This window comes from Cupressus sempervirens, chromosome 11 (assembly GCF_028749045.1).
Source record: "Cupressus sempervirens isolate cs-2001-9-10 chromosome 11, ASM2874904v1, whole genome shotgun sequence".
Taxonomy (NCBI): domain Eukaryota; kingdom Viridiplantae; phylum Streptophyta; class Pinopsida; order Cupressales; family Cupressaceae; genus Cupressus; species Cupressus sempervirens.
Genome location: NC_143128.1, coordinates 541,522,578 through 541,534,926, shown reverse-complemented (window position 1 = coordinate 541,534,926; position 12,349 = coordinate 541,522,578). Strand labels below are relative to the sequence as shown.

The following is a 12,349-nucleotide window of genomic DNA, read 5'->3' as shown; positions in this document are numbered from 1 at the left end:
TATATAAGACAAAATAGAAGGGGAAATTGTACATACTAGACAATTACACGTGTAAGAAAATAATGTAATCTCAAGCTATACCAAGGAGGGCCATTACATTACATGATTAATTTAGTGCACAAAGTTACAAACCACATGCCATGGAAGCATAACTTCAGTTGATTACACTGAAGAAGTTCAAAGCCAGATATGATTTTGATTATAGAGAGATGAATTCAAGAATTAAGAGAGCACGCACTTATGTCCATTGTATAGAAGACATTTGAATTGATATGAGGAGAGAGTTGGATATAATGAAAATGGACTACAAAAGGTTAACATTGCAACCAATTGTTGATTTTAATATGCTTGAAATTCCATCCGATCTTCAAATTGAAGATGATAATATTCTTGATCCAAAATATCATCAGGCTGGTTTTGATGAATGATGCCCTTTTCCCATTCAATGATAGCAAAAGGAAGGTACTTCTATCCTTGATCAATTTCAGTCTATCTTGGTAAACACCAAAAAGTGATTGAAAATCAAAAGTCTCAAAAGGGTGAATCCTAAGATAGGGGTGGATTGTGGAAATTTTGGTCCTCCTGGAAGGAATTCACAATTAGAGATTACAGGTAAAGATGGTGCATCTTCCTCTAATATAAAGAAATCTCTCAAATTCAAATTGAAAGGTGGAAAATGATTTAAATCATCTCAAACACCTGAACAAGCTCAAGACTTAGAAGGAGAATATGATGGAAGACTTGAAATAAAGAAGACGGGGAGGAAGAAGGAGAAGTCATGATCATATCTCCTACACGGCCTACACAAGCTTAGGAACCATCCATGCATGGAGCACCTTTCTTGGGTACAATAGATGATGATGTGGATTCATTCTCCACTGTCTTCACACAACCTATCTTTACTTAAGAAGTAAATACATTGGCACTTCTTCTATCTTCAACAACTCCCATTTAAACAGTTGAACAATGTGAACATTTAGGGAATGTGTTTGAAGATTTTCCAACCCTGCCAAGTTTCTCACATCCCTAATTGGTTTTGAGTTGTTCATGATAGAATATTCCTATCATGACCTATGAATTCAGTTATACAAACTAAGTCATGCTCAGTCACAACAGAGATACAATCAAGATCAATGCCTATGGTCACCGCTGCACCTATTTCTGCAGATGAAAATTTCAGTTTTCCTACATGGTTGAGAAAGATTACAATTAAGAGAAGAAAGGTTGTGGTACCCCTAGATAACCTTCCTGCTAAGAAAACTAAGTCTAAATCTTTGAAAGATAAGATTGTTTCTAGGATCGTAGTTGATTCTAAAAATACTAAGTTTGTAGAAGTTGGTGAGCCATTGGTGGACAAACTAGTTGAAGAAGTTAGCTATTCTGATTACAAGTTCACCGAAGTAGAAATTGGAATGCAATCACGACTGGGTCGTTTACAAGATGCCCAGGACACACTTATTAATGTATCAAATAGTAATCATGAATTATGGGAGAAGAAAAATCAGCTCAAACAAGAGGTTGTTCGCTTAAATGAGGTCATTCGACAACAATCCTCACAACATGCAGTTGTTGCATCCCAAGCACCTAGAGGAAAAAGGGTAGTAGAAGCTGCAAAGTCTTGGATGGGAGAAGTCATTTATGAAGAATTACATGCCATTGGAAATATGACCGAAATCGTTGGATGTATTAGAGGTGTGGAAGAAATGTTACATAATTTGATTGCATCTTTGACTCCAGAAGCTAACACTCTGAAAGAAGTTCTAAATGACTAGGATGAGATCGCCAAATTTGATCTGGACGCCATGGTCACATCTAATGTTGTTCCGCCAAATTTGATCTGGACGCCATGGTCACATCTAATGTTGTTCCATCTTGTGAAATGTTCTACAGATGTCATGGACTCATGGGTTATAAGGAAGAGACACTAAGAGAGCTTGTAACAAAGTTGCAAGCAATCTTAGAAGATTGTCAAGCAATGGAAACTGGAATCATGTGCGACTTGGAACAAATGAGATGTCATTCTTGATGAACATGGTAACTTGATTGCAGTCGAAGGAATGACTTCAAAATATACAATCAAGGTGAATGTACAATCAGGGTGAATGCTGATTTAGATTTTGAAGATTTTGGTTCCCATACAATGAACAAATTTGCTTTGTACAAATCCTTAGCAAAGCACTTACAGGATTTTCTATCGACAAATTCCAAGATTATAAAATCAGCATATGCCAATGCAGTGAGAATAGAAGACAATCAAAGACAATGGAGATTTCAAATCGTCCTATAGTGCGTCATGTCATCATAAAATTCAAGGGACTAAAGAACAATCTTTAAGATTGTTATTTTGTTTTCATTTTCATGTATATAGATTGAAGAGGATGTATTACATGAAATTGTGTAATTACATGTAATAATTTGCATGTGTAGTGACATGTAATCTAATAATTTCTCTTGTTAGTTAGACTAGGTCAAACTTGGTTGAGTTGCTCCCACTTTTTCCTCCTTTTTCTCAACTCCTTTGCTTATATAAAGGAGTGCTCTCTCATTGTAAAAGTCATCTTTTATTTTGCATGCAAGAGAGCTCTAGAGAAATTGTGGAAGCATAACTTTGATTGTGTAGTGTCATTTTGAAAAAAAAGTGAATACAAAGACTCAATCAAAACTGAACTTTGATTGAGTGCAATTGTTACTTGTGCAAGTTGGAAGTTTTGACTGTGATTTGCATTTGTTATCTTTGGTTCATGTGTTTTTTGCATTCTTGATAATTGAGTATAAAAAGAATTAGGAAGCAATTGGAGCCAATGCTTTCACTGGGATTGGTTGTAAAGATATGTAGACTAGAAGCTTTGACTGTAGCGTATATCTCTTTTTTGATTCACAAAATAGTTAGAACCCTTTACTTTTGGAAGTCTTTGTGCCCCAATAGTAAAGATTATTCTTATAGCTCAGATTAAGACCGGACTTAGAGCCAAATTAGTGTGCTTTTAGCTAGCCTTTGAGTTAGTGTTAATTTATCAATATCACCATTTACAATTCTAGATAGAAGTGTAGTTCAAGGTTTCATATTGCCCATTACTCACTCCATGGGTAAGTGGGTTCTTTCTTGAAAGCTAAGACGAAAGAATATTGGTCATACCTTTTCAAATCTCTCATCTTCTTGCTTACCTTGAGTTGATCCAAGGAACAGTGAGAAGGGGGAGTCTTCCTTTTAAGGTAGGAGAGACTGTCTCACACGTTGTGGCTGGTTTACCTATTTTGCGATTGGATTTTACCCAAAACTGTCAGTTACAAAATATCCACCCAACACAATTTAGAAATGTTTATCCATGATAGAACAACTAGGTTCTAAGAGTAAACAATTGAACATCCTTCTTGTTGTGCTTAATTTAGGATGCATGGTCTCTTGGTAGGTTAACATGTTATTGCTATAGTTGATACAGTTGTTACTCACAATTTCAGTTGTTCATATTTGGTCTCTGATAGGGGAACTAAGATAGAGGATTTAGAGGGTCTTAGAGTATAGGTGGTTGATGGTTACACTCTCAAGTGTAACACGATGCTTAATGAGTTCCCATGAAGCTGAATAACTATTCTTTCAAGACAGATTTTTATGTGGTAGACGTGGGCAGTTTTGATACCATTGTAAGAGCCTTGCTGGCTCACTCTATAGCTATGCTGGAGAAATGTTTTGGTTTTTTGAATTTTTTGCAATTTTTTTTTTAAATATTGATATATGCTTTTTTTTTTGTATTTTCAGAGTATATAGGAATGCTTATGCACATAACATAAATGAAACTAATAGAAATTACCAAAACAATTATCTAGTCGCAATTTTTACATGTATAGATATATAGAAAGACAAAGCACTAAACCTGTAAGCAACTTGGTGCTGGAGAATTTGCAGCAGAATTCATTGAGGTCTCAATGTGGAATTCAGTAGTTAGCAGACCCAATGAGAAATGCATCCAATATGAGGTTAAGGCTGCCTTAAGTCACCATGCCAAAGTTAATAAGCAGATCGCACCAGCAGTAATTGCTAACGTTGCCTCTGTGGTATTTTCACAGCTCATAAACTTTCTCTCCAGTGGCAATATCGATGGAATTGGTGCAGTGATAAGAGGATGCCTAGGAATATTTTATTCCCATTCTATTAATTTCAGCTACAACAGTAATGAATCTTCTATAAACCCTTCACTTTACATTCTAATTTTCAGACCGGATGATTATTTAATTGGTATACAACAGCACCAATTTAATTGCAAATAGAATTCAGCCCTCAAACACAATTCATTGGTAATGAGCCAGCTCAAAGTGCAACTCCAATTGAGAAATCTGACTTCTCTGACTTCCCAATGCAAAAACCCTTAAGAGCTCTTCAAATTTCATAAAACGCAAATACAAGAGATAGGTTCAATTATTAATGTGTCCTTTTTATAACATTAAATGAAACGTGGCTTCCTTCACAAACCAAACGCCCAAGAGCTTCATTGACACAGTTTTAATTAATGAAGCTTCAATTTCACACTATCAAATTAGAACAATGAAGTAATGAAGTTATTCATTAAGCTATGCTTAATAAATAACTTGCAATATGTAACTCATTAAATAAACCCAATCAATCATTGAAGGAGCTTGGCTCTGGGTGCCATAACTGCACTGCCAAAAATAGAAACTCTGCAGAACTGACTTACTATAAACAGTAAGTTACTCCACTGAGACCCTCAAAATACAATCACCAAGCTACTGGAAGCTGCTGAGTTGGGATAAAATCCAATGTGTCATTTGACAAGAGAAAGATATCACTTGTGCACTTATTGAGATTACTTAGTGTAATTACTTTTCCTAACTGAAAGGGGTGAAAAATATAGCGAGTCTTTGGTGGCATATAGTTAATTATGGAAAAAGCTATGCTTCTCGGAAACTTTGACCAAGTGCTTTTCAAGTATTTATTTTCTGTATTTGCATTCAATTTTCTGTGCCTAAATGTGTCCATGAAAAGTTGTTAATGTATAAAATAATGATTAAGTTTATTTTTTGGCATTATTTTGTTTTCATGGTACTTGTGAAGTGAAATAAAGTTCTACCATGTTTTATTTTGTAGCACATTCGAGAACAATCAACTGGGCGCTCGTTGGTTCTTCTTGATGAAGTAAGTAGTATCTTGATTCTTGAGAATATTGGATATCCATGTAGACAAAACTTGACGATTATAACATTGTATTACTTGAAAAAACAATGGATGCTTTTTGTTTCTTAAAATGAATTTTCTCTTGTATTACACGCTTTGAGTAACTTGGCTTTGGACACTGCTTTTGTGGTTTAAATGTTTGAATAAAGTTTATTTGATATTTACTTCTTTTTGTTGTATAACAAAGAAATTTAAGTCTTGCATATTATGTACATTTATTGTTGGTGATATTGTTGCACTTTTGATCAAGTTTTAAATGAGATTAATAATTGGTTTGCAAATCTATAAAAGTTACAGTACTGTTTCCCCCATCTGTCAGTGCTTCAAGTGTTCTAGCTAGTTACTAGCAATCTTACATGCCTTGTTTTGAAAGGGAAAGTACATACTTTACAGATCTACTTGTTTGGTTAGATGTATTTCTTCGTCTATGTTTAAGATATGAATGTTATTTGTTAATGTAATGATCATAATTTAATTGTAATGGAAAACCTAGAAATGCATCCTTGACCTTTGTTTGTGCATCCACATTTCTAAAATGTTTGTTGGAAAACATGTAAGTTCAATAGAAAAGATTGTAGAGATTTATTTCTATCTTATACACTAATCAACATATGAGATATAAGGATTGGAGAACTAGAACTTGAAAATGTGAAACTTTTATGCATATCCAACAATTAAGTTGCCTTAATGTGGTAAACCATGCTTTGATCCTTCTTGAATCTTAATGATGCCAAAAGTCAGCCTACATATCATGCTTAACAGCTGTATCTTATGTATATTTATTATTTATAAAATCAATGAATAAGGAATAACTTCACTATGACAATAATAAGGCAAAATTCCCGAGAAGAAGAAATCCATGAAGGAATCATACTGTGATTCTGGCGAAACTGATCATGTGGATTTTGGGGAGGAAGAGGCTTTTCTGTTGGATACCAATAATAGTTACACCCACATATCTGCCAGTACCAATTCTGACCCTGGTAAGTACAATCAGGTTATGGTGACCGTGAATGGGGCCACCAACACTGATTCCAAAGGACAGGGCCCCTTATTTAAGGAACAAAATGTTGCCCCCCACCTGCATATGACATTTACACCTTGAAGAATTGTCTTGTAGAGGTGGAGAGTAAAATTGCCTAGTTGGATGGTAAGCTGGAGGACCTTGATACAAGTTGCGCAATGTGTACCAGTTTTCAATAAAAGTTATGCAGAGTTCAACCATCTCTCTTTGTTTAATGCAAGTTCTGAACAAGAAGAACAAAAAGGATACAGAGGAGCCCAAGGAGCTGTTTCAATGATGGAGCATCCACCCCTTAACCATGTATATCTCATTATACTCCATTGTAATACACTTTGGAGTACTGTTCATCAAGAATTGTGGTGCATCATATGGTTTCTCTAGGTGGAACAAAAGAGGGACTGACAACATAGATATATTTGCAAACTTTCTTAAATATGATGAATGTGAGACATGGAATGGTACAGCATGAGCATAAAGAAACTTAGCAGTAGATGGTTCAACCACGTCTTGTGCTTGCAAATTAAACAAATCAGAAACATTAGTTTATCCCCTAGTATTTTTCTCCTTTCCTTTACTAGAAGTGGGAGTGGCTCTTTCTTCCCTATTAGAAACATCATCCATCTCACAGTCATTGAAATACTAGCTTGTACATTCCCTATTGAAGTCCCTATTTTTAATGCCTTCCCCTCAATATGCAATCTGGTTGTCTCAAGCTTTTGCACTTGTGTTATTTTCCTGCAACTTTTCATCCCCTTACCACCTATCTGCAAAAGATGGAAATATACTCTAGTATAGCTGCCCCTATATTGTTTGTGGCACAAGTGGTACTCCCATACTGAAATATTCTGAACTAGCTTCCAACTTTGAATATTGAAAACAACTTATTTTCTGTTAGTTCCGAAAAGTTTTATTTGTATTTTTGTTATTTTCAATGAGAATAAAAATCAACAATATCCTGAAGTCTTTAAAAGATAATAAAGTATTGCTAGATTAAAACCCTTTTTAATATTTATTTTTGCAAGTTCTTTGAAAGCATACATAAAATCATGAAATGTAGATATGGCACTTGGACGGCATTTATTAGATCACACTGTATTTCGCAGCTGCTTACTTATTGATTGCGGTGACTCCAGCTTTTGCAAATGGTAGCCATTCCTCTAGAATCTCTTGGCAATGGTGAACAGATGTATGGATTTTGGCCAGCAATGAGACCAATTGGAAGGCATAATTCCCTCTCTCCTTGACGTTATTTGCTGGGTGATATTGCTGGCCTTCAGCAATGCCTCATGGCTCTTTGTCTGCAGTCCCCACAAAATGCAAGCTGTAATAAGCATCTAAGCTTTTAAAGAAATTGATGCCTAGTGTCGTCGATAGAAATTGTAGCTGACAAGGTGTTGTCGTCGGTAAAGATTTTGTAGCCGACGGGAAAATTAGTATTGTTATGTATCCGACGAACCCCTTCGGGAAGGTTCGGTGGAAAGTATTTATACCCCGTCTGGGATCATTGTAAACCATCTTATCTTATGCTCTGTATGTAATCTCTTGGCATATGCAAATAAAGGAGTACTGCGGTTGCTGTTCTTGTTCATTATCGGTGTGCATTAATCATTTAATCTATGTAGTAAACATTTGGCACCGTTGCCCTATGAACCTGGAAGGACGGAGGAATGAAGCTTAATGCCAAATTGGCTTAAGAAAGATCGAAATAAGATAAAAGGGAAAGATGGCATACGTACTTCGCAAGAAAATTTAAGTTTGGCACAGCAAGCCGAATGCAAAAAGAGGTTCCAAAAGATTGCCGACGAACACTGAAGTGTGGAAGAATTGTTGGAGGAGACTCGACAACGGGTGGAATTGGTGGAGGAAGCAAGGGAGGAGTTTTTGAATTTGTATTCGCTGAGGGAAGATAGTCTGTTTACCGTACAGGTAAAGAAAATGAACGCATACAGACAATGAGCACAAACAGTAGAATTATATTCGCAAGAGTAGATGAATGATGCTTTACAATGATCCCAGACGGGATATAAATACTACCGCCGAACCTTCCCGAGGGAGCCCGTCGGCCACAAATATTCTATCCACTACAAACTATCTACCCGTCGGCTACAAAAATAGAAAACACCGCCGGAACCATATAGTCGGCTAACAGAGTCCAGACGGAAGAGAATCGACTCACATGGCTCAGAGTGCTGAGGGAGCAAGAGCGTGGAGTGAACTCTTCATCCGAGATACGCTTTCAGAAGGGACAACTTCAGAGGATCCTTCTTCACCACCATTCGCAACTGTTGAGACCGCCAGTGTGGGAGAACAGTTCGCCGGTGTGGGAGTGCAGACTGCCAATGTGGGAGTGCAGACCACCGCTGTGGGAGAATAGTTCGCCGGTGTGGGAGACCAGTCCACCGGTGTGGGAGTACAGTTCGCCGGTGTGGGAGACCAATTCGCTGGTGTGGGAGTAAACAGCGCCACTGTTGCAGGATCGAACAACGCCCATATACAAAATCCAGTAGTGATGGCAAGACCAAAGGAAAAGTTGCCGAAATTTGATTCTGATGGTACGGCCGATCCAATCCGACACTGTAAAACATGCGAAACAATTTGGAGGGCAAATGGCATAACCGATACAAACGAATGGGTTCGGCAGTTTTCGGCCACCCTACGGGGTGTTGCAATCGATTGGTTTGCCGATGCAAATCCATAGATACTAACCACTTGGGATGACCTTAAGGAGATTATGGCGGAATTTCAACTACTCCGTGATGACAACGAAATTGTAGAAAAAATATATAATACAAGACAAGGAAAAAATGAAACAGTTCGAATCTATGCCAGAAAATTGAAGGATTTGATTAACAAAATGTAGAATAAGCCAGTTGATGGATTATAGAAAAGGTGGTTCATTGAAGGCCTACACCCGAAATTGTGAAAGAAAATGAAGATTGTGCCATTGTCGTCATACACTAAAGCGTACAACCGGGTAGTAAACCTGGAGAGTGAGCAAAAGACGAAAAAGAAGAAGAAGAGTAGCTCCTCTGAGTCATACAACAATGCATCCTTGGAAGAAGAAAGTAGCGATGAGGAAAACAACAGCAAGAAGGTCCGAGCCCTCCAGAAAAACATGATCCGAATGATGAAAGAATTCAAGAACATGTAGAAAGAAACAAAGGGAAGCAAATTATGGTGCACCGAATGTAAGGTAGAAGGTCACACGAAGGGCTCCTTTCCAAAAAACTAGTTCTGCGATATTTGTCAAATTATGGGACATTCCACAAAAGAATGCCCCTTCAACATGAAAACCAGAGGTCCTCAACAGGTGTTCCTGGCACAGGAGGCTTTTGGAAATACAAACACGGAGGGTGCCACATCCGGAGGATACAGGAATAATAGACGTGGGCAAAATAACAACAATGCGAACAACAACACTAATAATGGCGGGAGGAGTCGAATTTAGTATGATGTGAACGGACATCCGATTGTTCAATACCAAGCCTGTAATTTGTGGGGTCACTTTGTCCGGGAGTGCACAACAACAACCACGCCAAAATTGTTATGCAAATGGTGTGGACCTGGCGACCATGAAGATGCCAAGTGCCCAAAATCCAAAGTAAAATTGATCACTGTCGGGACGGATGAAGAAGAGGTTCTAGCAATTACGCGGAAGCAAGCAAAAGAGTACCTAGACCCGGTGGAAGAAAAGAGGAAATTTGGAGAAGTGCGGGCGGAGATTGAAAAGGCATCGCAGGGAGAGACCTCTCAGCTGAAAGACACCATCGGCACCTCGACAAGGAACACCGCAGAACAAAACATTGTACGACAGATTTTACAAACGGAGGTATGCGTCAAGATAAATGATTTGCTTCTTACAATGCCTCAGTTCAGATCGACCGTCACAAATATTGTGCCAGTGACAGGAGAACCATAAAGAGGGAAGGAAATTACTACCAGTGGAGAAGACCCAATGTTGCTGGCACTTGCATTCGGACGGCATCCAGCAGTCGTTGAGATGGGCATTCTCGAAAGTGTGCTGACAGACACAATTGTCGACAGCGGGTCTGGCGTGAACGTTTTACCTAAGGATACTTGGAGGAAGTTAGGACAACCGACACTGTGGCCACCTACATTTCAATTGCTGACAGCGGACCAACAAGGCATAAAACCTCTTGGCATTTTGATGGCGCAACCAGTGACAATTGGGACACAGCCGTTCTTGCTAGACTTTGTCGTGATTCCATTGAAGAGAAAAGGATACGACGCCATCCTAGGCCGTGGATGGCTTGTTCAAGCCAAAGTTAAACATGATTGGAAGAAAAACACTTTATCACTTGAAAGTAAAGGGAGAAAATCCGTTACTAATTTGCACACTCAGATGGTGGGAGAAGAAGCTTTTTCATCAGATTCCGAAGCGGAAGATGAGGGGAGGCAGCATATGGAACCGGATCAGGGAGGGGCAGGCCAAAAATGCTTGGGAACACGTCCCCAAGGAGCATAGCTATTCACTATAGGATTTTTTCATTAAATCAGAATATTGATTTAATTTGTACAAATATGTCTCAGCTTATTTCTTAATTATAATATATATATAACTATAACATGAGGCCCAAAATTCTTGTTGTCTTGATAAAATTTAATGTTTGGAATCTTGGATTGTACTAATGATCTTTAATATAGTTAACTTCTGAGGTAGGGTATCAAAGTCAAGTTAAGAGAGTGGAGAAGCACAAATTACACAGAAAGGTGAAAAGTATGAGAGAAAATAATTGCCCAAATGATATTTAAAGCCCCCACAATGCAAAAATGAGAGACTATAGGCATAAAGTGAATTAAATAACATTGAAATGAACCTAATATATTTTTTACAACTTATTAAGTTAAATCATAACAATAATGTCAGTTTTCACTTGTTCATTACATCTGGTTGCTAAATTTTTACAGGTAGGTGCTGGAACAAACCCTTTGGAAGGAGCAGCATTAGGCATGTCACTGCTTGAGTCTTTTTCTGAGAGTGGCTCCCTTTTGACAGTAGCTACAACTCATCAAGGGGAGCTGAAAGCTTTGAAGTACAGGTAGTTAAATATTTGTCCTTGATACACACCTATTAGATTCTGTTTACTTAAACATCATTTGAAATATAGTTTTTGTTGCTGTAAGTGATGTAAAGATATAGACAATGCAGACTAAACCATTTCCAAAATGTCGAGTCTGTTCTTTCCTTTTGGTGATCTCAGGCCCAAGCCAAAAAGCGGCCTATAGATTTGTTTCAAGTCTGAGTGTATCGTTTTTATTTATTGGGTTATCTTCATTTTTTGTTCATTGCTTATTATACATTAAGTTTGCAGTCGGGCACGTTTTCCACAAAACTAACAATTAAATATAAATTACAATCACCACCAATAGTTTGCCACTCAAATCTTGATGAAACACATGCTTGTAATAACCCTATCTAGTTATAACTCCAATTTCCTTTGCTAATTTGTTGTTTGACATTTCATGAAACACTTTGTGTGCAAAACAATGTAAAAACCATGTTGTCAAATACTGATTTTCTTTGCTATTTAGTTGTTTGTCAATTTGTCAAACAATTTGTAAGTTCTGAATAATCTGTACTGTGATAAATGACAGTATACCCATTTACAATATAGTAAATTTGCATTGCCGGTCTGAAATTCAAATGATCTTGCAATTTTATTTATCTGCTGTAGTAAACAACAAGCTATATTGAAATATAAATGGAACTTGACTGAAATAGGAATGGCACTGACACCTACTCCAGCTCTGTGTAGCTCGCAACAGCTCCACAAATGCACTGTAGATGAGCAGCATTCCTCAGATACATAAATGACAGCTTCCCAAAAGATAACCCAGGGCTTGCAGTCCCAAACACAGGCCAAAGAATTAAATTGCAGGCCTTCCCAATGATGCCGCAGGCCTGTAAAACTCAAATGCAGGCCTTTAAGAACAGAATGCAGACCTTATAATATTAAAACACAGTCCCAGATTTCTTACTGAAATTCTCAGCCCACAAACTCCACATGGCTCCCAAATGTAATCTCTGAATTTATTAATTACACCTATTGCACTTTCCAGAATAATCTCAGAATTGAAATGAAAATTATTAATTGATATGTCCACAAAAATTCCAA

The 12,349-nt window shown here is 37.5% G+C and overlaps 1 protein-coding gene across 2 annotated transcripts in view; it reads left to right on the top strand.

Moving 5' to 3' along the window:
* Window positions 1-12,349, top strand: part of LOC149530773 (DNA mismatch repair protein MutS, type 2) — a 411,738-nt gene that overhangs the window by 251,792 nt on the left and 147,597 nt on the right. For both annotated transcript variants that reach the window (XM_089808454.1, XM_089808455.1), the window contains exons 14-15: window positions 5,102-5,149; window positions 11,142-11,272. In XM_089808454.1, the coding sequence (XP_089664580.1) occupies window positions 5,102-5,149; window positions 11,142-11,272 (179 nt within the window). The remainder of the gene's footprint in view (window positions 1-5,101; window positions 5,150-11,141; window positions 11,273-12,349) is intronic.